The following is a 27,688-nucleotide window of genomic DNA, read 5'->3' as shown; positions in this document are numbered from 1 at the left end:
GTTAGAAGAGAAAAAAGGAAAATAAAAAAACAGGAAATCGAAAAAGGTTAGGGAAATTAGTTAAATTACCAAAAAAGAACGGAAAATTGAAATTTTAAAAAACGTGGGAAAAGAAAATTTAAAAAACAAGGCTAGTCCTAATGCGACAGTGCCGGGCTGCCGTATCGTCACTCTCTCTTCTTCCCCCCTCCAAGACATCGACCCCTGCACTTCTACTTGCGCGATCTTCTTATGTTATTATTGTCAACCTTTCCCCAAACTTCTCCTTGTTTTTACTCTTTATAATCTCCACTCCACTTCTCGTTCTGACCTCGACATTCCTGCACTTTGCTTTTTTCCTTTTATATCGATCTCTCTGAAAGCACGGACCTTCAAGCCGGAGGTATTCGAGATCTAGTTTTCAGACATTGAGTTGCCATTCTTAGGCACAATTATCGATCTTGGCGAATACCCTCCTTCGTCTCGAAACCCCCTAGTCATGCGGTTTATATCATGACAATCGTCCTCGCTCGGGACATCTTGTTCTGCCTTTGTGGTCGATCGATTTAACATTGATCGATATCAAGACAGCATTTGTTGAAGGACCTCATATCTTTCAAGCACCGTCCTAACCTCGCCTTCAACACGATCCTACACCACTCGCCTCAACCCTCATCCTCCTTTTCATACTTTGGAACTATACCGCGAACCCTTTTTCCCCTTTGAAACATGGCACAGTCTCATGGCGGAGAAAGAACGTTTTCTTTTCATAACCTATTGAAGATGCTCATGTCATCGAACACGTCCCCCAAACCGGCAAACGACGAGGCCGACTTGGCCGAGGACGTCGACGAACCCCCTGAACACGACATGCACGCTACCCAGATGAATTCCGAACAGATTATGCTTGCTCGGCCATCGGTGAACCGCCAGGAATCACTGCTCACGCGCGCGTTGCGGAGCAGCCCGGAGATGTCCCCAACCGATCCACACGCCCCCCACTACGACTCCTACCTGTACCGATCCTACCCTCATAGCAACATCAGTGGCGTCTCAACGGCCGAGCTGACCAGCGACGGCGGCCTCACAAGTCCATCCTTGTCTAATACTCCCAGCCCGCCTTTGCCACCTCAGATGATGAGAAATGCTGCGTTGGTGGAAAAGAAGAATTCGACCCCTAAAGTCAAGGTCGTTGATGCCAGTGAAACTTCCGTCGAGGCTAACCTTGGCCGCAAACGATGCATTAGCTTCGCTTGTGGTCGTAAAACTGGTGACCAGAATGAGCGGAGTTCTCCCATCTCACCTTCTGCATCACAAGAACTCCCACCCAAGGCCGAAGCACAGAAGGAGCTTCCCATAGAGGAACCCTTGATTCAACTCAAACGCAAAAGCACACTTACTTTCGTGTGCCCTGGACGGGAGACCGCTTCAAACAGCCAGAGGGAGCGATCTCCGGCACGCAAAGTCTCCATCCGGCCGCGATGCCGTGGATCCCCTGCACCTGCTGCTCGCAGAGCCTCTCCCACCTTGAAGGAAAACCCCAAGGAGGTTTCCAAAGTGGTTTCCAAGGAGGCTGTCTCTGCGTCTACAGACCACAAGGGTGTCCCGACCAGTGGACTGGGCAAGTTCGAGGAATCCGAAGCCACCCGGTTCCACGAGTTTGCCAGCTCCATGGACGAAGACGATGAATGGGTGAACAGGGAGGCCGACTATACGGAAAAGATCACTTTAAATGACTGTATGAAGAAAGAAATGGCCATCCGACGGCTCGGTGAACAGGCAGAAGAGGAAGCATTGGAGGAGGAGGAAGATATGGATGACATCCTTGACGACGACTCGACTGTGCACGACTTCTCTTCAGATGAGGGCAATGAATCGGACAACGAGGCTGGCTTCGCTGAGTCGGACGAGAGCGACGACGATGGTTCTGATATCGAGTTTTGGGGATCATCACACCGTGTCCAAGAACCAACCAGTCAACCCATCGATACACGCCCCTCAACCATGGGACGCCGCGCCTCGAACACGTCTTTCGACTCAATGACGGACGATCACTTGAACTGGCTTCCAGCCCCCGTGCAAAAGATCGGTACCCGTCGCGCTTCGAAGACCTCCAAGAGCATAAATATTCGTTCGAGGACCCCGAACCTTCCCGACAGTACCGACTTTGTCTGTGGAACTCTCGACGAGGATCGTCCCCTCGAACTTGCCTACAAAACTTGTCTCGAAGAACGGCGCCGCCTAAAAGAAGTTATCATCCCCCAAGATATCGACCCTAGCTTCCCCACCAGCGATCCCGAGGACGACGAAGACCTTGAACCCTCTGAGGAACAGCTTTCCAGCGTGCCCTCCGCCATAGGTCGCCGTGAGGAAATTACCCGAGGACGGCCAGAGGGCGAGGCTCGCAAGAACTCACCCCGCCACTCTCCCAGACGTTTGATGTCCCCACCACCCCGTCGCACTGGGCGTGTTTCTCCCAAGCGTCTCAAGTCTCCGCCCCCACGCGTGAGAGCCAAGTCGCCCACCCCAGCCAAGTGGCAATTCACTGAGGAAATGCACATCGTTGAGTCCCCCGAAGGTCTAAACATCAGCCACCTGGTTCAGCGCCGGCCTCTCGTCCGTACCAAGTCACTTCCCCGTGACCCCAATCCTTTCTTCACCGGCCTGGACAAAGATCACCGATGGCAAAGTATCCCGGCATTCTCTGAGTCCCCAGAGGATGAGCACTCACATACCCGTGAGCAACTACACACTCGTGGCCCAGTCGACATTGTCGAAGGGCTCGAGAAAAAGCGCCAGAAACGCAAAGAAAAGTTCTGGCGTCAACACTGCCGCAAAGCTGCCAAAGAGCAGATGGGCAAACGGCCTGTTCCAGGCCATGGAGCCGAACGGATGAAGGAGCTTGGCCTCGAAGTTGCTGAGAGGTGCAGAGCTTACGGCGTCGGTCAAGACGCCCAGCTCGTCCTATCCGTTTAGGCATCCCTACCCATATGGAACTTGTATGAAAAAGTTTCACCCCCTCCGTTTGTTTTTTACCTGTACATACCTACTTTTTTTGTCACCTTTTTGGTTTCGGGGTTATTTTGTCTTACCCTGCTCGGTTAGCGATCCGAGTGCCTTTCGCTTTCTTACACATATTAGCCGACTTTGTGTTGTCCACATGAATGGTTTCTTTACCCTTATCCCTTTCCCCCCTTTTTCTTCAATAATTCCTACACGGAGGTGGTTCTTTCTTTGCATTTTCTGTCGGAAGTACATCTATATCCTTTCTTTTCCCTCTTTTCCTATACTGCGGTCCTCGGGACTTGCTGGAGGTCGCTTCCTTTGTTGTCTTGCATGGCTGCGGTGCATATACCCCCTATCTGGCTTTTCTGCATTGTGAATAAAGAGATCCATCAGTTTGATGGGAGTGAATATGAAATATGTTAGATGAATCTCTTCCTATAGTAGATTTCTATAGTAGATGGTAACAGTAAACCACGAGGTCGAGTAGTGGCAAGTCTTTGCCACGATGAGCAAGATAGAAGTACGCAGCTATGATCAAAATCCCCCAATCACAAGAATCTACAAAGTTGTCCATACCCAAATTACCCAAATCAGCCCATCTCCACCAAGTCGGAGCTTATCGCGCGAGGATTCCGTCTTCCTGCCTAAGGCACCAAATCCCCGAAAACAACATCAAACCTGTCTTCTTGGCTTCTATCTCTTCCCCCCCCCCCCCCCGTTCATCAACCTCTCCCCAATCAGCTCGTCACTGATAATCTGTGTTCTCTACTCACCTTCTTCTGCATTACTTCCTGACTCCGACCTTTCACCATGTGGATCGTCAACTGGTGTAAGTACCCTCCCGATACCACACCCGATCACTTGCGGTCACCGTCCGGGGCCGATCTCAAACACGAAGGGAGAGAGAACGAGATGTCTCTCTGGACAGTCTAGCTGCACTGGGACTGAAAATATCTTCATTCCGACTCCGATGTCGATTCATGCGACGGCTGTGGCGCAGTACCGGCTGTTGTGATCGAGATGTGCGTTTCGAGGTACAAGGTGCGCAATTTACTAATTTCGCTTTTTCATCCTATAGTCTACGATGTCCTAGCCTCGTTAGGTCTCCTCAATAAGCACGCGAAGCTTCTGTTCCTCGGTCTGGACAATGCCGGCAAGACGACGCTGTTGCACATGTTGAAGGTGAGTTGAGTGTTAGTGTTTAGTTTGGAGAGAGAAGAGACAGCTATTTGGTGTTCAATTCCGCTGGCTACAAATCTAGAAGTCTGGTTGCGCTGGGTTGCCGCACTGACCTGGGAAAGATATGGGAACTGCGCGTTGTATAGACTTGTTTACTGACAGTGGCATCCAATAGAACGACCGTGTCGCCGTCCTGCAACCTACCGCACACCCCACCTCCGAGGAGTTGGCCATCGGTAACAACCGCTTCACGACCTTCGATCTCGGTGGTCACCAGCAGGGTGAGTAACACTCTCAATGGGGGAATTGTGATGTTGCGCAAGCATAGTGCCAAGCAACATAACACCCCCTCCACAGTGAATCTTAAGATCGAACACAACTAACGAATATACATTTTTCCTTCAGCCCGCCGTCTCTGGAAGGACTACTTCCCCGAAGTGAGCGGAATCGTCTTCTTGGTTGATGCCAAGGATTACGAGCGCTTCCCCGAATCCAAGGCTGAGCTCGACGCTCTCCTCGCCATGGAGGAGCTCTCTAAGGTTCCCTTCCTCGTTCTCGGAAACAAGATCGATCACCCCGATGCTGTCAGCGAGGATGAGCTGCGCCACCAGCTCGGTCTTTACCAGACCACTGGTAAGGGCAAGGTCCCTCTTGAGGGTATCCGTCCTATCGAGGTGTTCATGTGCAGTGTTGTTATGAGACAGGGTGAGTTTCATCAATTCCGAGCCTTGGCGTTGGATATACAATGGAAATGCGGGGCCGTGGCTAGCCCACACATTGAAAAACGATTATAACTAACTTTTCTCCTTTCACAGGATACGGCGAGGGCATCAGATGGTTGTCTCAATACGTTTAAACAGAGTGCTCCCTGTTCCCCCGACAAACCGATCTCCCTCTCCAACCTGTCAGCTTCAAATCCACACTCATTCCACTCGACTAAGATTCCAAGTGAAATGAAAATGGCTTTGGTTTTGGCGTCGGCTTCGGGCTTTCTCCAACATCACTATACACCCGAAATCTCACTCCCATACTCCTCACCTCCCAGAAACCCAATCCATATTTACCCCCGGACGTACCTGTATGTCTTGAATGTGTTACTCGACAACGCTCTTCCGCGCTCATCTTGCCATGTTTGTTCAATTCTTGCTCCTTTTGTTCTGCGCCTTTTTGCTCGAGCTAGCTAGCTGGTTTTTCCTGGCAAAGACTTGAATCTATATCTTCTTTCTTGGTATAAAGCATAGGGATGGTGTATTACAACCTACAAATTGTGCTCAGTGATGAAATCACATGACTGATATTCGCTACCCAAATTCCTTACGGTCATCTCCTATACTATACAAATTGTCCACGATTATTCTTCCGTCGTGGCTACAGGTAAGACGAGACTACCACCCCTGAGTTTCCCAAATTGTCTCTGCAATTTCCACGAGTTGTCCTTGTGAGAACTCAATATCTCTCTCCCCGCGTTCTGGCGGACGACAGAAGAGACTTTCGAACGGGATGATGAAAGGATGATGAGTGACATTGAGGTGATCCCCTTTTTTAGTGATGTAGGTGACATCGGAGCGGTGACTTCTACCCTGCTGTCTTTCCCATTTTTCAATGCAAATTTCCGGACGGGACTTGTGAATCTGGGGTGTTAAGCATAGATAGTTGGCATTGCGCTCGTTAGGGTTAAGCCAAAATCAGACATCTGAATTCAATTTCGAGTCTGACACCTTCGAGTCCGAATCTAAGTATGCAACCTCGAGAGTAACAGAGGGCGAATCAAAGGGTGCATCAGGGTCATGACACGCTCTCCTTCTCGGGCCCTAGCCGTGGCCAGGCTGTTTACCCCGGGCATCTCTTCTATTGGTTCCGCCTGGGTAGCCTTGGATAGTATAGTATAGTCCCATTGGTCTCAAAGAGTCCCTAAGCACAGCACCTATAGTATCAGCTGCTGCACTATGCGGTTTTGGAGGCATGGTGATTCGAAAAAGCCGTTCTTTGGTATCGAATGAAGAGCACAGTTTGGCGATGGGTGTCTCTTGATCTGGATTGAAAAGGGATTCGATGGTTTCTTTACTTGCGTGGAAAAGGTTGAATTCGCTGTTTGTTGAGGATTTGGATTCGAAGATGTCATAAAATTGTTGTTCTCCATGGTACATCGAAATCAAGGTAGCTGCTATCATCCATGTTGTCTTGCTTTATGGTGATACTGAAAGAGCCAAAGTTTAACGAATCTCAGTTTGGAGTACTTGACACTTGAGCAAAAGAACATCAGCCAGTGGAGGATAATGGGTTATAATATACCTACTTCATAATGACACAATCACTCATGCTGTCTTTAATAGCCCTTTGATTAGTCTTCTCAGTAGTCTTGGATATTCTTTTTAAATGTCTTTTCCTATAGGTATTCTCTCCCACACTCAGTTTTACAGGTAGACGGCGTGAAAAAGTGGGAAAAAATTTATAAGTGCGGTGACCTTTCTAAGTGTAACCTGGAACTCGAGTCTTGGAAGGACATTCGAATTCCTTCCTGGATCTATCAGTTCGAGTATGCCAGGAAATGAACTAAGTAGAAAAATATGACAGATGTGACCTAGATAACACTCGATTGTGATTCTCACCCATATGGCAATCAATCTAAACCTCCGAAACCATCCCGAGACCGAGATCCACACTGCTAGCTAAAGACCGACAGACCTATTTCAAATCCGATATACGATGCATCAGCAGGAGAGAAGTACTACCATCGTACGTATCGGACTAGAAAAAGATTCGAAAAGACGAATATGATTCGATAAGAAAACAACACATGCAGACAAGGAACAGGACAATAAGAAGTTAGAGAGGAAAAAGAAAAAGAGAAAAGATAACCAGATTCCCTTCCCCATTTCCCAGGATGCCGAAAGGAAAAAAAAAACATTCCAATCCAGATGGTTAGAAACAAGAAACAGAAACAAGAGTCGAGAAACAAAGCATTTGAACTCCGCTCCGGAAGTAGGGTTGCACGGGCCAGGAAATGATGTGACTGTTTTTTTATCGCATGTCGCACTGGGAGAGAGAGCCCGGGAGGAGTTGAGAATGAAGCTGTGATATTATCGGTGTGGGAGGAGGAATATCGGGCTGCCCTGGCTGCGGAGGGGTTCCTCGGTCGTTCATCGTTTTCGTGGATCCGGGGGGAGGACTCGCGGGGATTGTAGGGAGAATGTCGTGAGGGCGCTGTTAAAGAGATTTGTGAAACGCTTATCTCCGCCCGAACCTGCTGCACATGGGGAAGCTCGTATTGATTCTTTTATTTCTTCTTTTGCTTTCGCGGAGTGACGGGACCGCCGGCGCTCATGCCACCGTAAACGTACTTTTGCTTTTTCTCGGCTGGTTTCAGGATCTATCAAAAGAAGAAGAAAACATAGGTTAGGAACTGATAATAAAAAAAAAGATCTTGGGGATGAAAATTGCAATAACTCACCTGGAAGGAACAGAGCAGACTCTCGTCTACGCTCATCATTGCACCGGCATTATCGAATTCACCACAGTAGTTGGGCGCACTGAATAGTGTAACTAGCTGGCGCTTGGAGAAGAATTCGTATCCATCCTCAACAACTTGGTGTGCACGGCAGATTAGATCCATATCGTGTTTTTGAAGGAAGCGCGAAACCACATCGGGGCCGAATGTGAATGAGACACCTCGGTCGTTTTCGCTCCAGCCGGTGATATCCTTATCAGGGTCGGACCACAAGAGATCGCACAGGAGACCGCAGTCGGGGATCTATTTCAGTCAGCGATGTTGGCCTTTAGCCGCGAACCCGCTCCCACACTGTCACTTTTTTTCCTTTCGCTGCCAATAGAACCACAATCCACCAGAGGGGAGGGGGTGAGATGGGAAGAAGGGAACTTACATCAGTGGGGCGCATGACACGGCGGATTTGCTCCATGGAGTTGAGGTCGGGGCTCAAACCACCGTGCATGGTAAAGATCTTCTCATCAATGATGGCGGCAATGGGAAGGCAGTTGAAGCAGTCGGTGAAAGTCTTCCAGAGCTTGATGTTGTATCGGCGCTTGCACTCATCGTAGAAACCGTAGATACGGTTGATCGAGGCACACTCGTGGTTTCCACGCAGAATGAAGAAGTTCTCGGGGTACTTGATCTTGTACGCAAGGAGGAGGCAGATGGTCTCGAGAGACTGCTTGCCACGATCGACGTAGTCACCGAGGAAGAGGTAGTTGGCCTCGGGAGGAAAGCCGCCGTATTCGAAGAGACGCAGGAGGTCATAGTATTGACCGTGGATATCACCGCAAATCTAGCGAGACACACATGTTAGATGGAGGCCTATTCCGACTCGAGGCGATCGCTCGGACACAAAAAAAAACTCACCTTGATTGGCGCTTCGAGTTCGAGAAGAATGGGCTGAGAGATGAAGATCTCACGGGCCTTGGTGCAGAGGAAACGGATCTCAGACTCCAGCAGCTGAACCTGCTTGCCAGGGCGGCTACCCCTCACCTCCAAGAGCCTGTCGATGATCGAGTCCAAATCCACCTCTTGATCGGCCATGGCGAATAATGTCTAAGAAAAACACGAAAGAAGGGAAAAATGGGAAGGAAAAGAAAAGCGAAGGGTGGAAGAGAGACTTCCGGAGCGATCGGGTGAGAATAACAGAGATTTGATGACGCGGCGGCTATGTCCTGTTACTATCGAGAAAAGCAAGTTAATAAAGAGTCACAGAATGAGATGAAGTCCAGTCTGCATTCCAAATCCCATGGGGAGGTGAAATTGAAGAACGCGCTCGAGATTTTTTTTGGTTTTTCTTCCCCCTTTGGGCGGTCGGGGTTGGGAGAAGCACGGAGGGAAAAGAAATCGAGACCTACCAAACAGAAGATTTCAAGACCAACAGATCTAGAGAAGGGCCCCAACGGCCGCGGGAAAGAAGAGGGAAAAAAAAACTGTTCTGGCAGAGATGCCAGATGGGTGTAAACGGTGGTGCCTATCCGAGTGGTTGTATACGCGCACGTTGGATATCGAAGAAAATGGGCTCCTAGACGCCTCAAGAAGATAAACGAGGCTGAGCGACAGAGCAGACTCTCGATGGAAAGAAGTCGGAGTCGAGATTAATCGAGGTGAGTGTCGAGAAGAGAATTTCAATCAAGGGAGAAAATTTTCTCGGATGGAATATATCAAACCAGTTTAAATCTCAGCAATAAAACGTAGAACGTGAAGATGTGGAGATGAGAGAAGAAGAGAATCTTTTTGAAGAAAGCGGGAAGTTCCCATTTGTGTTTGCGCGTGTTTGATCTTCCGGGGGGGGGGGGATGTTATATATAGGCTTATAGGGACTTTTCCTTACTTTCATTATATATAGATTATTATTCTATATTCTACTCTTTCTATTATTATATTTGATCTCTTCTGTGCTACAGACGCTTTGACTATGCAGGTTTTTGCATAGAGGGGTTCTAGGTCGAGACAACGCCCTCGACGCCAAAAGGGTCCAAGCAAAGGAGGCTGATCTACTAAGTGGGAGACAATGCATCTAGACTGATATCATATTTTATGTCTAGTACTCTTAGACTCTACATGGATATCTAGGGTAGAAAGGTATAGGAAACCTCCAAAATAACTATCATTCTTCTCAAATGAGCTATAAGCTCTGGTCTTATACAATGCAGAAGTGCATCATAGAGGAATTGAAAACAGGAGGAACCAAACAAGAGGGGAATTAAAGTCAAAAGATCCTTCCAACGCCAACATGCCCGAAATTGAAAGTCATACAGTACACGCTACCGAAAACAAAACATGTCTTTCACTGTGCCTTCCGCGGATCAAAGACCACACCCAAAAGGGAAATCGAGACAGTGAAAAGAAACCAAAAAAGACAGCCGTAAATAGTTCATACATCCAACCCACCATGTCTCGTAAGTCATCCAACGCCGAAAACAATGCATAGAATGGTCAGCTCGTGTTGGGAATATGTTGTTCAAATAAGTCCTCGAGGGACAGGGGAGGTAGATCCCCGTGAATAAGGAAAAGAGATGTGAAAAAAACCGCTGAAGCAGGTGAACGTCGCATCCACGACAGAGAGAACTCCGGGAGTCATAAGACGGAAATGTGAGAGATCAACGGAGTCCCGGCAGGAGATGTCATGAGCCGTGAACTGTAAGGGGGAAATGGTATTTTATCCGCTAAACGCATGTCCGCTCAGGATCGCTTGGGTGTTCGAGCGGGTGATTGGGGGTGTGGTAATATGAGCAGAATGGTCCAAGCCGGCCCCAGAGCTGTGGGCGAAGTCTTTATGGGAGTTATCCCAATCATTCTCGCCGAGAACAGTTAGCCAGTTATGGCCCACGTTTTGACGAAGAACTTCCAGCTGCTGGTGGCAGAACTCTTCATCCATGCTCCTGTCCTTACTTTGCAAAGCCTGTACAAGAGGAGGACTTGGTGAATTCATAGGCTTTGCAGGGCTTTGCATGCTTGATGATCCGGATTGAACGGCGCTCTCCAGCCTCCACGGCTGGTCAACAGGGACAACAATGGGATGGTCGACTGGTGGTTGGATTTGCTGAACGGGAAGAGCGGGGAGAGCTGTGCTTCCTGCATTGCCCAGACCATCGGTGGTAAATGGATTGTCCACCGAAATATCGACTATCCTGCGTCGTTGGAGCTTTTTGCGACGGTTGGTTCCCCCGTCACTTTCCTTCGGCTGTGTACCATTAATTTGCAAATCTTCTTCGTCTTCCTGAGGTTTGAAAACTGCAAGGTCCTGGGGAACTTTCGATATAGTAGACTTTTGCACAACCGTTGATTCATCTGCCGCACTGGAGCGTACAACCGGTGCAGCTTGCGGCTCTGCAACTCGCTCAACAAGTTGCTTCCTCTCGGTATACCCCGGACCTCTGCCGTCAATTATAATGTCCTCGGAATAACCAGGCGTTCGGCGGAACAGGTTCATGATCACAACTCGATATCCAGAGTGGGTCTTGACGAATGGATTGCCAGATACCCAGATCTCCCGTATTTCAGGGAGACTGGTCAACCGTGCAATCTCCGTGGGGTCCGTGAGGTTGTTGTCACGAAGATCCAATCTTTCCAAAGAGAGCAACCGCTCAATGCCGGCGAGTGAACGAAGGCGATTCCCGCGGAGGGTGAGAACGGTGATGGCGGGAAGGGGATTCCGAGTGAGCGAGTGAAGAGACTCAATCATACAATGCGACAAGTTGAGAGCTCTCAATGCCACCAGTGATGCTATACCATCAGGAATCTCTGTCAAAAGGTTTGAGGACAAATCAAGCGAGTTGAGACTGTTGGCTACAGGAGCGAGACTGGCAGCCGAGACGGATGTCAAGGAATTTTCCGGAAGGCCCAGGTGTCGTAGGAATCGCCATTTTGAAGGGGAGAGAACATCTGCGAGAAGGTTTGTAGAGCTTCCATTTCGATAGCCGATAGAGGCCTCGCTTGATTCAGAGCTTGCGGAGCCCGTGCGGCGAATTTGCCGAGAGTGACCTCGACGGTGGCCATGCTTCGTGGTCGGCCGAGTTGGAGAGACACTTCCGGCCCTAGTGCGGTTTTTGGTACCATCTGAGCCAGCTCGGATCATCGGGATAGATCTAGGACTAGTGCTGGTTCCGAATGCGGTGTCCACGATAGGAGACCCAGGGGCTGAGAGGGAGTTGGCCTGGTCGGGAGTGTGAACCGGCTGACTGCTGGAACTGGTCCATCCCAGTGAAGGCGACTGTTGAGACTTGGCAGACCGTCGGCGACGTTTATCAATATCGTCCAACACAATTCTCGTTAAAAGATCGGCCGGGTCATCCAAGTGGCCTCTCTTGATGGTCAAGGTGCGTAGTTGCTCGGATAATCTGTCCCAGCCATAGAAAGAACGGTAATCTAGATCAATAATCTCTAAAGCGCTCAAATTTTTAAAGGAGTGCAGCGGCACAGCCGTATCAAAAGGAAATTCTTCATATCCAGAGATCAGAGGAGCACGGTGGTCCGGGGCCAAACGAAGACACGGGATCTTGGTAAATGCAGAGTACAAGTACTTCAGGTCTGTTTCCAAGGCGGCCTTGGCTCTGTCCGATTTGGTTGGGGTATTGGATCCGAGGCGGAAAGATGACCAGAGGTCGGTCATACCAGACATCACACTACGAACACTGGATACCGAATGGATGGAGGCCCGATCGCCCCGGGATTGTTGGGGCTTGTTCAGGAATGAAACATAGGATTGCGAAACCTCGGTGTGAATATTCTCCAATCTGATGTTCATAGGGCCAACGGCAATGCTCAATTCTTCGAAACGGGAGAGGAGATAGAAAAGGTGGTGGGGAGTCAATGTAAGTTTGGCGGTTTTAACATTCTGCGACATGAATTTTAATGCTGCGGATGAGAAGGCCGCAGCCAGGGTTGAGGAAGTCGATGCGAAGGAGCTACCAGGGGTCAAAGGAACACTGGGTGATTGTGGAATGCTATTTTTGGTGGGTTGGCGACGGAGCTGTAGTGCATTGGCGAGGGCTTTCTCGTGGGTGCGAACATAGCTAGCGACATTCTATGGCAACCACGCGTGTTAGCTCTATAAGACCAAAATACTCCGACAATCTCTATCATCTCAATGATCAGGCGACTGCATTAAAAACACAAACCTTTATGAAAAGTTGACCATCCCCGGTGTTGATTTTCTCCATGGCGCCAACGGGGATTTGGTGGAGAAGGGGGGGAGAACGCTGAAGATGGAATAGCTCAACAGATGTTACTAGATGTAGTCGACATCTTGCTTGTGCGACCCGACTGAGACCCGAAAAAAAGATCGAGCAATCGAGGCTCTGAATGCGAGGGTCAGCAATGGTGTGAAATCGGCCAGTCTCATCGGGGGTTCGGGGAATCTAGGAGACTGGTAAATGAAGAGGTATGATACCTATTGAATTAAATATGAGTCAAAGAGTGACTCGATCTCGTGAGACCTTGAAAAGTGTAGAGATAGAAAAGGTGAAGAGAGAAAAGTGGTGGCACGGGGTAACCAATTATTTAGCTAAATAATACGGCTTATCCTGATAACACAATACCATATACGCCATAATACACGTATTCCGAATTTCTTTTATCAGCTGAGAAGATCAAAATGATTGTCGTCTGATATACTTTTGATTGGTTTTTATCTCTCTTTCTCATGATTTTTTAAATATAATTTACCCTCGCAATGTAATTGTCCGATTCTACCTATTTTTTTACCCCCGAAATATACACAGTCTGTCCTCTTCTCAAAATTTGACCTATCTAAGGTAATATATATGCACAGACTATTTAGTCTAATACCGTATAGCCATCACTAATATAAATAAATATCTGCTACCGCTGCAGCTACTATACCCGGTTAGGAGTGGCGAGCCTATGGAGAAAGCGCCTAGGATTTTAGTTCGCCGACTTCTCTCCCGCGTCTATCAAACCGATTGGAATCAACGATTACACTATTTACCCACCTATTACCCTATAAGGAGATGAGGGGGGATTTTTCTCAACGTAGATTAATCTATGATGGTTTGATCTCTGTTGCATGACTGAACCATAGAGTTCTCATATAGCGTCAACATTGTGAGCCGATCGTGGAGCAAGGAAACTCAGACCATATACTATCGGTGGGTCCTGTACCGAGGGGCTCTTTGATCGACAGTAAAAAAAAAATTTGTACTTCCCAATCATACATTTGAAACTCCCCTCCAGGGAACTGTTGAAACTTGTGAAATCCTATCTTGGTGGCTGCGTGTTGATCAATCTCCGACGCAGCCACACGCAGGCAACCTGAGTCCACGATGCAGACCGGGTGGAAATGCCGAGAGCTGGGTAGTTGCCCTGTGCTCTTTTTGGCCCGCTTTTCTACTTTTTTTATCGGGTCTTGTACTCCGTATCATCTATTTTTTTGTCCACTCTGACTCTTCAGAGAGAGTACGACTCACACGCTGTGCCCTTGCCGAATATGTCGTTGGTCATCTGTAGGCGCTGAAGGGGCAGGCGATCAAATCAGGGTTTAGAAGGAAGCGAATGATCGCACGAGGCATACGATTGGCGGGGGCGCACATGCATGGGAGGATATCTGCATGCTCGCAGGATGCCTGCCTCCTTAAAAGGGAATTAGTGGATGCAGTCATTCAGAAATTCAGCGAGAATGAGCATCAACAGAGGACCGGGTTGGTGTTATACCTTGATGAATCCCGGTAAAAGGACGAATCAGCGACATCCAACTAGAATTCGCAATTACGCTATCTGAGCTCGTCCTAATCCGTCAACTCGCACTGACATCTGACATTCCTCTGGGTTTATGGAGATACTGGAAATCGGATATCTTTTTTTTTAATCCAGATATATACAACATGATACTCTTTGTTATGACATCAACGGACTATAAGAGTTTTGTCTCATGGGTTCTTGACTTCCGATATCAGCCACACCGCCTCTATAGAAAACGGATAAGGGCGGCTGTTCCATGGTTCAATGTTACCCCTTCATCTATGTATTTTATCTCTATCCGAAGGGGGGTCGTTAACAACCCTTGAATACCGTGCTTTTGTGCAGATTTTATATTGATGTTTCATATTTGAGTATCAAGGACAAATGCAGCTTTAAAACTTTGTACTACGTACTCCGAAGGTATAATTTACGATTTATTCTTTTTTTTTTATCCCTGCGACAGATCCCAGAGCGTGGGGTATAGGTGTAGTTAAATCAAAATATTGAACGCTAACATTCCAAGGAATTTATGGAAATGCGCCGCAAACGCTCGGTTCAACTTCAGATCCCAACCTCGCTGCATACGACAGTGTACTTTTCATGTGAGGAGTCTACAGCATCCCTGCCGCTATTGAAGTGGGTGCTATAGCGTGCATATGTACTCCGTACTTATAGACCCTGTTCTTTCCAGAAGTACTTCGTAAAATTAAATAAGACGCCTATCTTTTCGGCCGATCAGGGCTGAATGCCCCCTCAAACCCCCAGGAATTCAGCACATGGAAATTACACCTTTTGACATAACTAAGGGGGAGGGGGGGGGGGGGGGCACAGATGTGCGATCAACTCGATCTGCATTGCCTATCCACTACATACTACAATGGTGCACATATTTAGTACTCTACCGTTGGCAACATAAAACAACAAAAGCCATGTTGGCCCCTAGTAAATTCTTTCGGTCGTTGCCCGGGCTCGGAGATCCGAGGACAGTTTTCCCCACCCCAGACGATCCCCGTCTAGTGCGCAGTACGATATGGGACATACATAGGTGTCGAGCCTGTTCATTGGGTAAGACACGGGACGGGTCATTTACAGACGCATTCCCTTGCCAAGCCCCGAATGTGGCTCCCTGGACTTTTTTTCCTTTTTGCTTTTGCCGCTCACGTTCAGGGAGTACTGGGGTTAACCTCGCAAGCGGGGGAGAAAGCCTTCTCACAGGCCCCAACGCCACAATATTGCACGAGAGAAGATCCAGGATCTGCATAGAGCCAAATGGGGAATGAGAATTCGACTTTGAAATCGAAGATAGCAAAAATGCCAAGGCCTCCTTGACTTCAAAGAGCGGGGCATGGGAGAGAACATGGTAACCTTGACATGAATCCGCACTTAAAATCGGCCCTCCCGGCACGTTCAGGGATATCACAAAAGGCTAAAGCAACACAATAACCTGAGCGGCTACCGCGCAACACGGGACAATAAATAACCTTACTGTGTATCACTAGGAGAAAAGCCGAACACTATCGAAAGTGATGCGTAAAACTTGCTGGTACAAGCCAGTGTACAATCGCAAAGTATCAATGAAAAGCGATGGCTTATAGCATGTTTACTTTTTTTTAACATTTGGATTTAAGGATTTAGTAGGCTGATCAACGTGATCAGCATTGGAGAACACGACCAAATGATAAAAGCGTTCGGGCTATCCTCTCCTAAACGAGTCTAATTATGGACCAGACCTGCAGCCTGTGACGACGCTAAGGATATTTAGTTCGCTGCAAATCATACTCGATATGTGATTAAGGGGTCGTTTTTAACATCAGGTGACCGAAATGACGCCTCCCGGTCGTATAATATCAAAAGCAGATGTTCCGATCTGCTACTCCGTACCTTATGTCCGATATTGTGAGCACAGAGCACTTCCCGGTCTTTGGTGCATGTGGCTAACGTACAGTTGACCCTCGCCAGCCCATAGGAGGCTTTCCTGGACCTCCAACTCGGCTGTGACAAACAAACTCTCCCGAGACGCCTACCAATCACGAGAGGACACTGACATCTCTCTCAATACTCGTGCCGCCCAGCATGTAGCGGTGAGCTATAGCATGCTTCTTTGAGGCGGAACAAAAGAAATCTCGCATTTGGCCTCGGGAGGCGAGCGCGATGACCCCGCTAATTGAGCATTGAGCCCGTGAATAAGAGATTGCATGAAGGGATGTCAATTGTCTCCGGAGATCTTGCATGGAGGGGTACATTCCAGCGACTTTTTTTTCCAATGCCGTCGCACGGCCGGCGGCATTGTCGTACTCAAAATGCCGCAGCATGACAAGGTGGGATGATGCCGGCCATAGTTTCTCAAAGTTAATTCACTCCCGATACAAAGAATGTCGAGGTTGTAAATTGCGTGACAAGTTCAATTCGAAATAGATTGCTTCTTGTAGATCTACAATTTCCTTCATTTTTGCAAGAACAACAAAGTTTTGAATTGGAATCAATTGCTGGTTAGCTACCGAGCCATCCATGGTTAGGGGATGTCTTTTATTTCTTATCTGGCGGGGCAAGATCTAGATGACTCAGCAAATAGAAAACGAGACTACGTAGCTCTTTCTTGAAATACACTAGCCGCAATGCGGAGATAAACTACACGTGACACCAACGTCATCGTACGACGTAGCCTCCCCAACCGGAGTTCCAGGTACCTCTATGACTCTCAACATCTTTATTGGTGTATTCAGAATGTGTTGAACATGACCACTGAGAACAAACCTGCAGTGTACGACCCTTACGATCCGGCCTGTCTCCCTGACTATGACCGTGACTTCATTCAGCCCGATGAACTCGAGCGGTTCGAGAAGGCGCTGAACGCCCCGGAAGCTTCCCCATTGACAGCCATCAACGACTGGCGCCCGATCAATCAAAGAGTACGTAAGAGCCGTGGCCGCCGCAAAACACCAAAGCGAAGCAAGGACGAAACGAGGGAAGGAGTGCTATATTCTGTTTTGAAATGGCCCTTCCTCTTCATTGTATTCGCGTGGCTCGCAGTGCTGAGCTTCGGCTATGCTCTAATTCGCGTCTACATATTATTGTATGAGCAGTGGGTGACATGGCGGGGGAAGAGGGAAAGGCTGCGTCAAGAGCTATCTGCGCAGAAAAACTATCCCGACTGGTTGAAAGCGGCTCAGGCGCTGGACGTCCACCTCGGAACCGAAAAGTGGAAAAAGACAGACGAATACGCTTACTACGACCATCTCACTGTCAACAAAGTGGTGTCGCAGCTGAGACAGCTAAGGAAGGATGCGGAATGGGAAATGGAACATGGTCGAGTCGGCTCCAGCGAGGTACCTGCCATTGAAGATCTGCGAGCACTTTTGGAGGCTTGCGTCAAGAACAACTTCGCCGGCGTCGAAAATCCTCGGATATACAGCGAGACCTATTCGGGGACTAAGGAGCTGGTTCAAGAATATATCGACGAGGTGCACGCATGCATACAGATCGTTTTGGACAATAAGCAGATTGACAAGGATGACAAGTATCAGCTTTTCAAACATCTCGATACGAACTTCGGACGCACCGCTCTTTGCCTTTCGGGTGGGGCTACGTTTGCTTACTACCACTTCGGGGTTGTAAGAGCGCTGCTGGATAATGATGTCCTCCCAGAAATCATAACCGGCACGTCAGGCGGAGCACTGGTGGCGGGACTAGTCGCGACTCGGACGGATGATGAGCTGAAGGAGCTGCTCGTTCCAGCTCTAGCACATCGGATTCGCGCATGCCACGAAGGGCTAGCAACTTGGATCCATCGCTGGTGGCGAACTGGTGCTCGGTTCGATACTCTGGATTGGGCTCGGCAATGCGCCTGGTTTTGTAGGGGCTCAACGACCTTTCGGGAAGCTTACGAGCGGACCGGGCGCATTTTGAATGTCACCTGTGTGCCCTCGGATCCTCATTCACCGACTATCCTAGCCAATTATCTGACTTGTCCCGATTGCGTCATATGGAGTGCCGTGCTTGCTTCGGCGGCTGTTCCAGGCATTTTAAACCCTGTTGTATTAATGACTAAAAAGCGCGATGGAACTCTGGCCCCTTATTCGTTTGGCCACAAATGGAAGGACGGCAGCCTGCGGACCGACATACCTATCAAATCGTTGAACCTACATTTCAATGTCAACTTTACGATCGTATCCCAGGTAAAATTAATTTCATCCATCTTACTCTTTTGCCACTAACAATACTCCAGGTTAACCCCCACATCAACCTCTTCTTCTTTAGTTCTAGAGGAACAGTGGGGCGACCAGTCACACACCGCAAGGGCCGTGGTTGGCGCGGTGGCTTCCTCGGCACTGCAATCGAGCAGTACATCAAATTAGACCTCAACAAATGGCTTCGAGTTCTTCGGCATCTGGAGCTCCTCCCACGGCCTATGGGTCAAGACTGGAGCGAGATCTGGTTGCAAAAGTTCAGTGGTACTGTGACTATCTGGCCAAAAACCATTCCCTCCGATTTCATCCACATTCTTTCCGATCCTAGTCCTGAAAGGCTCGCCCGCATGATACATGTCGGGCAGCAAAGCACATTCCCCAAGATTCAATTTATTCAAAACCGACTCAAGGTCGAGAATGCGATCATGAAAGGACTCCAGGAATCCAGGACCGGTGGACGTGCGCTCTCCCCAATCCTCTCTCGTCGACTCCGCAAGCGAGAAAATGAAAATCCAGACTCGATGGTCGAGCGTTTAGATGACAACCTCCCCGAGCGCGATAAGTCTGACTACAGGAGCGAGTCGCGCTTCGTTGACTTGTCGGATAGCATGTCCCAATCCACTTGCTCATCACGTCCTCAGACCCCAAGCACCCGGCGGGGAAGCGTGATCGAGGAAATAGGACGCCAGACAGCCGTTTTCTTTGACGATGCGGACTACTATCGGGACGAAGACGCCGTGGTCATCTGATAAAAAATACAGGCGGCTCGAGCGGCTCCATCAAGGTTTATGGCTTAGACTAGGGTCTTTCTGCTTCGGGGCAGCTGCAGCCCTATCTTTCGTCATCATCCTTCCCGCTTCATTGGGTCTACAGTATGACAGGCACCTCTTGCCAGTCTTCGCGGGCACTTTCGGATAATACACTCATTATCCTTGTCTGGTGTATTTGCTTTTTTGTTTCCCGCTCCCCACTTCATTGGCATAGCAAGGTGTCTTCTCTCTTATTAATATGCATTTGATCGTTTTTGGCTTCGCTCGTTATTTTGGCCCGCTTGCTCTTGGTCATATGACAAGTTTGTTGTTTCTTTTTCTTCTTGTCAAAATAGGCTATGTTGTGTGTATAAACAGTTTCAAGTGTATGAATACTAAAGTTTGGGAGTATATTCTAATCGAAGAGCCTCATGTGAGCCTGTACATCTGCCAAATATAAAGTATCAAAGGACTGTCATCTGCTAGATTTCGGCTTGGCCGAGCGGGGGAGTATCAAAAGTGACATCAGCCCCTTGAAACGGTTTCTCAGCACTAGAAATATACAAATTTAAATGTTTAAATTACCCAAGGTCGTTAAGATATTTTTCGATTTGCAAATACTGATCGACCCCACGCTAGTAACTCGTAGTGACGGTTTTCTTTTCCAGCCCTCGTAATATGTCACCCAGATGTAGATCATTTATATTAAACCTACACACACCTTTCCACCCCTGCATCAGACAATACCCCAAACATTTCTCTACGGTTATATAGATACAAATTAATAGATACAGAATGAACGTTAGCGGGGTTATAAATAGGGGCTGGATTATACTAAGCTGACATTAGAGTCCTGCTTTGAAGTATATGCATGATTTATCTTTACGTGGTTCATCAATTGTATGACTTCATCAAATAATGTATCCACAGCATCAGTGGTCTAGTGGTTATGATGCTAGTCTTCCAGATTAGGAAATATTCCTGATCCAGTTAACTGGCGAGGGGGGTTCGATTCCCTCCTGATGCATTCTTTTTTTTAAATGTAAATTAATTACAGCGAGCGGGTCTTCCGTTGATCTTTTTTATTTGCTTAATTTAATTAGTTTCTTTTTTTTTTCTAACTGAAAGGTACGGGAATGATAGCCAAGGTCGATAGCTACATACATGGTAGCTATTTACCTGCAATCTTGAGAGTGGGTGTGAGAGATATAGATGGATATTGGCTTTTCCTCAACTCATGGCCCTGCGGGGACTCGTTCTCGATGTAACGATGTTAAATTAGTCTGCAAGCCTCAGATTGAGAACTGGGCTGGTTAACGTCATCGTACATCAATGTATATACGCACTAATCAAACGTAAGAAAAGCTGGCAGTTTGGCGTACGTGGTTAGTTTCTGATTGATGGAAGTTCCATAAACTCGAGGGTCGCATCTAACTACATAGCTACCATGGTTCTACTCTATAGGCTTGATGTTAATGTGCACTGGTGATCATTAAATCTCAAACGAAGTTGGTATAATCTACTATATGAAAGGATTGATACTTACCAAGGCTATATATATATTCTATAGTGCAAAGCATATCATCAGACGATATTTCCGTGGAACAAACCAAAAACTCAAGCATCTGTTCGTCGGATGCGAATGCCACCATGCCATCCAACCCATCCTTTCTCAACCGGCCCACGAAGAAGGCAAATAACCAGCGCCGCCCCAATAAACCCCAGATTGACACTTCCAGACAAAATCCAACCCCCCTGACTGTAGAGACGATTTCCAACAGAGGTACCCATGAGCTGACCGCAGAACACGCCCATCATATATCCCGTGTTAATGCGATTCCGCGCCTTGGGCGCAACACTATATATCGAAACGCGATTGGCAATTTGCGTCATCTGCAGACCGAAATCCTGTAGTGCAGCCTGGATAATCGGGCCCGCGACACTAAACGTGCCCGTATAGGTACCGACGCTGACGCCAGTGATGAGGATGCTGAGACTGATTAGAATGGAGAATTGCGGTACGAATTTGTCGATCATGAAGCGTGAGTAGAGTGGGCCCAGGAACATGGGCGTAAGGCCTGCCAGGGAGAATAGTCCGATTGTCAGGGTTGGGTAGTTGTAGGGATTGCCGGATAGGAGGAAGGTGAGTGTTGTCCAGAAACAGGTGAATGTGGCTGAGAGGAAGAATCCCATGAGGGTTGCTTGAACAAGCACTGGGGATGTCCAGTAGTATCCGATGATGGAATATAGGATTTTGAAGTAGGAGATGTTGGTGTTTGTGGATGGGTAGTCGGGCATGAATAACCACAGAAGAGCGAAAATGAGGAATTGGAGGGCCAGTGATAGCCAATAGATATTTCGCCAGTGTGAGTACTCTGCGACTATGCCTGAGAGTAGACGGGCAAAGAGAAGGCCCAGGACGAGTCCGGAAGATACGATTGACAAGGCTGTTGCGCGACGAGCTGGGGGGACGAGATCCCCGACAAGAGGGAGCATGATTTGCTGTTTAAATTATAAGATTTGTGTTCAGACCAAAGCCTCTTGCTTGGAAGCACTTACTGGAGTAACAGTCGTGACCGAAGATAGATAACTTAGAACAAGGAATATTTCGAATGAATCGGTGACACAGATACCAATCCACAATACCGCAGTAATAAGCGTCAATAGCAAAACGAACTGTCTTCTTCGAACCAAGTCCCCAAGAGGGCAAAGAAGGATTAGTCCCGTCGCATATCCAGCCTGGCTGCAGGTCGGGATCAATGAGACTCGTTCATGCGAAACGTCGAAGAATTGAGCAAGAACATCGAGAATTGGATGCGAATAGTATAGATTGGCAACCTGTGTGACTATATTAGCGACCCCAATCGCATCTTTCAATACTCTATTACGACATACCGTGAAAGTCCCCGAGAATGCGAACAGGAGATTCAAAGGCATGCCGAATTTACTCGGGTTCTCTGTATTCCATCGACATCGCGGCGGTGTCCATGAAACAATATTGACAAAGCGTCTGCAATAATTTCTTTTCCCTATTGGCTCTTCTGTCGTGCTTTGAACATTGGTATCCTGGCCTTTTTCATCTTCCTCGAACTCCTGGACCGTAGGGGAATTGGAGTGTGCCGAGGTGATCGGCAATAGTTCTGTAGGATCTTCAATTTGAGAGCTGGAATGGTTTCCCACTCTTTGAGTGCTTGCTGCAGTCATTTGCTAGGCGTTGAGATATTAGCTGTATGCTCTTCTCTAACTCATTGACTCAATGACATCAACGAGATCGAAAGACATAAGCATTCGGTTCGGAGGGGATTTATGCGAGATTGGGCCGAAAACGCTTTTAGAAGATCACCTCTGCAGACTCGGCATTTTTGAGCCAGTTACAAGTCGAAGCCATAAGGCGTATATATATATATATTCAAAGGTGTGAGATGTTGATTATCAAGAATCTCAATGTAACCGCAATTCCGCACTCGGCCCCCACATTCTTGTCGGGCAGATCCGCTGTCAACTTTACCCAGTGACTCTGCAGGTCCAACAAATATTGGATGTAGGAAGCACCAATATAAGTGTCCATATCTCGAGGACTCCAGTTGCAACAGCAGGTTTGGCGCCCAGGGAAGACCAACTCGGAATGAAGAAGCAGTCGGTTGCAAGGCACCACCACAACATAAATGGCCCTCCAATCTCCAACATAGGATTTCAAACCAAAAAAAGCGAGATCTTCAAACATAAGTGATTGGCTTGAGATCAGCAAACTCTTCCCTTCAGCCCATGGCCCCTACTTCTTCCAGATGCTCACCAAGCCTCTCGAGTAGGGTTCTGCCGCCGACAATAGGATTACCAGTCATACTATATTTTCCATAATGCCTATACTCGGACGCTTCTCTATTCCGCCAGAAATGTGGCCATAGCATTGACTGAGCTTCTTGGCCACCCATAGACTCTGTGTGGGTGGCCCACATCTTTGAAGGAAAATGAAGTTGACGTTTCTCGTTATAATGATGCTGACCATTAATCCCTAGGGCCGGTGAACGAGTGCCTTTTAGCTTCGAAATATGGGCCTTGTGGGCTTCAGTCACAGGTGCCGGAAAGTAAATTTAGAATAATTCAACGTATGATTTCAGAAAGGCGTCGAGGTGGAGGAACATGCCTTAGCCGAGTCTTGTCCGTTTGATGCACGGCTCACCTGTTATCAGAAGAATCACATCCGGGCTCTAGAGTCTTGCCCATTCAGACCCATCGTGTCCCGGAGCCCGAATCAGTGGCTGAAAATATCCAGCCCATTCGGTATCCAGCTCTAGGTAGGAATTCTTTGGTTGACGTCCGATGATCCATCTGCAGTAGGATCCGCCATACCTAAAGATTTGAGATGTAAAAAGAATATTTGGAGTCTGAGTTCCGAATTAGAATACCCTGAGCGTTCACTAAGTCCTGAGTGCTCACCGAGCATACCTAACTTAAGCATTTCAAGGTTGTCTTGACATTACAAGCATAACCTGAGCATTGGGCACTGAGTAGGTATCGTCTGACTGCCTACTAAGTACAATTAAGTGCCCGCCGTCGCTAGGTAGCACCAAGTAATCACCTATGCTGTGGATAAAGCGGCGGCACCCCGATCGGGAAATTCGCATCCGCGGCCTAAAATCTAGTACATACAGGTACATATGAAGGCTTGTGTGGGTATAATATTTTGTATAACTCATATAATACACATTAAACGAAGGCGCATTCGTTTTGCAACAGATAGTCTGGAAAGCAGGCCACTGTCCTAGAAGCACAAACTGATATCAGATGACAAGCCATTTTTCTGTAATAGCCTTTGCCGCCTTTGCATTTCCACTGAGGACGTGAATACACTGCAGCGCATAAGCGGCCTCGCGGGAGAAATCCTCAACGAAATTCTGGCTAGTGAGCTGGGGTTGGCTATCCTCGCCCATAACCACATCACCATCTGTTGTAGATGTTGGTTCTTGGAGTGACTTTTTCTTGGCCTGTTGCTGAATCTGCTCGCCGATCTTCAACACTCGGTCGTATCCTTCGATAGCAAGGTGGGCCAGACCAAGCGAGTGGTAGACACGGGCGAAATTGAATTCCATCTCCTGTTTTTCGGCTAGGAGGGTTCCCGGCTTCTCCCGAACCAGCCGGTATTCATGCATAAAGGACAGTCCTTGCATAATGAGGTAGTGTCGATTCTCGGATTGTCGTTTGAGAGAGTGGTGAATGTATGAGAGTGCGATGGAGAGGAGAACGGCCGGATTTTGATCATCCAGGGCGTATGCTCGGAAGAAATAGTTCAGTGCAGGATAGAAACTGTTTCCGGAGTACAGCATGTGGCCATAGAGCACAAGAAGAGCAATATCCAACTCTTTCGCGGTGATGGGCTCACCGGCTTCGTCCCGTGTGGATAGAGTGGCGCGTTCTTTCCAGATAGACTGCCGGATGGGTCGAGGGGTATCTTGTGGCATCGTGAAGTCTATCGCCTTGATTTGGCGAAGCATGAATTTCATGTTTCCGGAGGAATGGAAAAGAGATCGGTGAGGGTCACCACATAGGTGGCCCAGCATAGAGAAAAGTCGATAAGTATCGGTGACAAACTGGTATTCTTTGATAAACCAGCGGGCTTCATTGGCCAGTGTTTCTTCATCTCGTGCGCGGAGAGCGCATGCTATAGAAGTGTTAGTAGGTAATCACTTGATAGTGGATTGAATGGACTCACTGAACCAGCAAACATGAATCAATCGCGACTTTGGTTTAGAATGCAACCAGATGCTTGCAACCGCCGCGGAATCAAGGGTCTCATAAGCTTCCTCTGGCTCGCCTTGTTCTGTTACGAGCAGAGCGTACTGCAGGAAGATGTCAAGCCATTCATCAAATGGTATTCCATGGTAGTCGGTGGGAATGGCACCCTGCAAGGGCTCCTCCGTGACATCTCCTAAATATGACATTAGCATGAGAGTATATGGATGGATGACCAAGTTGACATACCTATGGTTTCCTGAAGGCGGCCCGCCATTTGCTGCATTTCATCCATCATTGTGCCGTTTTTGGTCTGGTTCTTGGATTTTGCACCAGTCGAATACCCCCTAAAGGCAATACTTCGATCCATCGGGTAGAATGCCCGATTGTTTTTGAAATCTCGCAAAAGTGCATCGGCAATATCCAGCCAATCTTCAATGGCTATAGGGACACCGTCTTTAACCTGGGGATTCAACTCTAACAACTTCGCATACAGGAATTGAATATCATCAGTCCGAGTGCCTTCGCCAGGTTGCGCCCGTCCTTTGCCAGGGGCCGAAGGAGCTGCGTTCATAAGTGTTGCTGTCTGTGTTGGTTTGGGTGCAATTGTACGAAGGGGTTCTGATCCAGCCATCTTGAACTCTATGGCAAGTTGTTCAAGTCTGGTGTCCTTTCTTCTTCCTCGGCTGCTGCGATTTTCCTGCCGACCGATCAGAACTGCCTCGCTAACATACTTCATAGCCTGTTCGCTCATCCCAAGGCTTTCATATAGCTTTGCTAGTAGTACTCGCGACTCCATGTGACTAGCATCGTGTTCAGCGACGAGTAGATAACAGCTTTCAGCATCTTCCACCTTGCCCAGCTGCATGCAGCAATCAGCCATGGCCATGAAGAAGCCGATATCAGCATGCTCAGCGGTCTGCTGGATGGGCGTATAGTATCGAAGTGCTTCCTCCAAGACACCGGCTTGTTTTAGAGCATCTGCCACTTCCCTGAAAAGATCACCATAGTCGAAGATCCGGGCACCTTCGGAGTCATCTTCTGGGTTAAGCCATTCAAAGTGATGCTGGGTTGTATTTTGTCAGTACTGTTATTCAATCATTATCGTTACCTGGGATCAAACTAACCAATGCCTCGCTGTGATGCTTGTCGCCCAACCTTAGGCGGAAAATACCCATTTTTATCCGAAGCTCTAGCGGAAGACCAAGTCCATACGATTCTCGAGGCCACTGACCGGGCAGAAACCCTTCAGTTTTGATGCGTCGAGGCGAATCATCAGCGTCCCATTCTCTGTCGTCATCGTGGTTGCCGTCCCACACAGTGTCTTTTCCGCGACCTAGAAGCCAACGTGCAAGGATGTTCAAAGAGATAAGTCCTTCTTCGGGTTGATTGAGATAGCCAAAAAGCTCAACATAGATATTGAGATCTGACCAGGTGAAATCAGAGGCCTCAGGGTCGAGAGATAAGTAGTGATCAATGCTGTCCGCATAAAAATCTACTGCTTTTTGTACGTCATTGAGATCAATGTACGTCTCTGCAAGATGGCGCAGTGCTCTGGCACTGTGTGGGCAGTCCTTGAGCAGTCTCTCATACTCAGCTGCGGCTCGGCCATTGTGACCGAGCTCACGATAGATCGCTGCTCTCTGGAATCGAATGTTGGTGTTGGTGGGGCTAACCTCGAGGATGCGGCTGTAACAATAGGCAACATCATGCAATGCGGACTGCCGATTCTCTCCGGCGCGATCCAAAATGAGTCGAGCAACTTTGACCCAGACACCGGGATCTTTCGGCCTCGTATGAGCTCCATTGAATAGAGCTGCCAGGGCTTTATCATTTTCTCCTTGTGCGAGGAAGATTTCCGAGAGCAAAGAATGGGCAGCAAACATCTCAGGATTAATCTGAATCGCCTGCATCACAAGATCAATAGCCAGTTCGTAGTCTCCATCAATGAAGGCAGAGGTAGCCCCCGAATGAAGATGTTTGAACTCTAGACTGGGCTCTAGCGGTTTGCGTGGTCCCCTTTTGATGCCCTTTCCACCGCGAGCGCCATATCTTCCAGAAAAGCGACCGCCTCCACGACGGCGGCGCCTACTGGCGGCTGAATGATCATCGTCATCATCCTCCGCTGGTTCATCTTCCTCAGACTCACTAAAATTGTATTAACTAAAGTTAGACATGCGATGTCTCGGCATACATACCTCTCGCTTTCGTCTCCGGATAAGGCAAAGTCCTCGTCCGACGCGTCACCATCGCCAGGCACGGGAGGATACGATACTGGGGGATATCCCTGGTTGTCGTATTCATCCGGGTAGAGGTCATCAATCTCTTGCTCTTCTTCAGCTTCGCCTTGGTCTTCGTTGGGATCTTGATATTGATTGATACTTTGGGGTTGAGTTTGTGGGATTTGGTCCCCAAACAAACGTGGATCAATCACCGAGGCAAGCATCTCCCCAATGTCAAAAGATTGATCATTTTGCCATGGATAAGGAACAGTTTCATCGATATCTGGGTATACCGACTTTCCCTCCTGCATTTCTTCATCCAGAGGAATCCCGTCCGGGTAATGCTGGGAACTCATGGCCACTGACGCTTCAAAGTTCAAAAGGTAGAGTTTTTCAGTGTTGATGAAAGCTATAGCTTGAGACAATCATCAAAAATGTGGATCA

The 27,688-nt window shown here is 48.1% G+C and overlaps 7 protein-coding genes across 7 annotated transcripts; 3 read left to right on the top strand and 4 right to left on the bottom strand.

Moving 5' to 3' along the window:
* Positions 1 to 762: 762 nt before the first annotated feature.
* On the top strand, positions 763 to 2,955 carry N7447_006301 (DUF2457 domain-containing protein; the record flags this gene model as incomplete). The annotated part of the gene is made up of 1 exon (XM_057230563.1): positions 763 to 2,955. The coding sequence occupies one exon, from the start codon at positions 763 to 765 to the stop codon at positions 2,953 to 2,955; it is 2,193 nt and encodes a 730-aa protein (XP_057085653.1).
* Positions 2,956 to 3,795: 840 nt separating this feature from the next.
* Positions 3,796 to 5,020, top strand: sar1 (Arf family GTPase SAR1; the record flags this gene model as incomplete). Its single annotated transcript, XM_057230562.1, has 5 exons — positions 3,796 to 3,814; positions 4,064 to 4,167; positions 4,340 to 4,445; positions 4,570 to 4,869; positions 4,980 to 5,020. 5 exons carry the CDS (start codon positions 3,796 to 3,798, stop codon positions 5,018 to 5,020), a joined length of 570 nt encoding a protein of 189 aa, XP_057085652.1.
* Positions 5,021 to 7,325: 2,305 nt separating this feature from the next.
* On the bottom strand, positions 7,326 to 8,698 carry glcA (type 1 serine/threonine-protein phosphatase catalytic subunit GLC7; the record flags this gene model as incomplete). Its single annotated transcript, XM_057230561.1, has 4 exons — positions 7,326 to 7,534; positions 7,616 to 7,915; positions 8,046 to 8,447; positions 8,522 to 8,698. 4 exons carry the CDS (start codon positions 8,696 to 8,698, stop codon positions 7,442 to 7,444), a joined length of 972 nt encoding a protein of 323 aa, XP_057085651.1. The 3' UTR covers positions 7,326 to 7,441.
* A 1,618-nt stretch (positions 8,699 to 10,316) lies between these two features.
* Positions 10,317 to 12,819, bottom strand: N7447_006298 (leucine-rich repeat domain-containing protein; the record flags this gene model as incomplete). The annotated part of the gene is made up of 2 exons (XM_057230560.1): positions 10,317 to 12,683; positions 12,778 to 12,819. 2 exons carry the CDS (start codon positions 12,817 to 12,819, stop codon positions 10,317 to 10,319), a joined length of 2,409 nt encoding a protein of 802 aa, XP_057085650.1.
* A 4,272-nt stretch (positions 12,820 to 17,091) lies between these two features.
* N7447_006297 (uncharacterized protein) lies at positions 17,092 to 19,292 on the top strand (the record flags this gene model as incomplete). Its single annotated transcript, XM_057230559.1, has 2 exons — positions 17,092 to 18,531; positions 18,582 to 19,292. 2 exons carry the CDS (start codon positions 17,092 to 17,094, stop codon positions 19,290 to 19,292), a joined length of 2,151 nt encoding a protein of 716 aa, XP_057085649.1.
* A 1,617-nt stretch (positions 19,293 to 20,909) lies between these two features.
* On the bottom strand, positions 20,910 to 22,496 carry N7447_006296 (MFS transporter; the record flags this gene model as incomplete). The annotated part of the gene is made up of 3 exons (XM_057230558.1): positions 20,910 to 21,794; positions 21,852 to 22,130; positions 22,188 to 22,496. 3 exons carry the CDS (start codon positions 22,494 to 22,496, stop codon positions 20,910 to 20,912), a joined length of 1,473 nt encoding a protein of 490 aa, XP_057085648.1.
* Positions 22,497 to 24,073: 1,577 nt separating this feature from the next.
* On the bottom strand, positions 24,074 to 27,600 carry N7447_006295 (tetratricopeptide repeat protein; the record flags this gene model as incomplete). The annotated part of the gene is made up of 5 exons (XM_057230557.1): positions 24,074 to 24,951; positions 25,003 to 25,218; positions 25,272 to 26,088; positions 26,150 to 27,170; positions 27,221 to 27,600. The coding sequence occupies 5 exons, from the start codon at positions 27,598 to 27,600 to the stop codon at positions 24,074 to 24,076; spliced, it is 3,312 nt and encodes a 1,103-aa protein (XP_057085647.1).
* Positions 27,601 to 27,688: the final 88 nt, after the last annotated feature.

The sequence above is a fragment of the Penicillium robsamsonii genome, assembly GCF_028829455.1.
Source record: "Penicillium robsamsonii strain IBT 29466 chromosome Unknown utg000003l_segment0_segment0, whole genome shotgun sequence".
In the NCBI taxonomy this organism is placed as follows: Eukaryota; Fungi; Ascomycota; class Eurotiomycetes; order Eurotiales; family Aspergillaceae; genus Penicillium; species Penicillium robsamsonii.
Note: the sequence above shows the minus strand (reverse complement) of the source record. Positions and strands in the feature narration are given on the sequence as shown.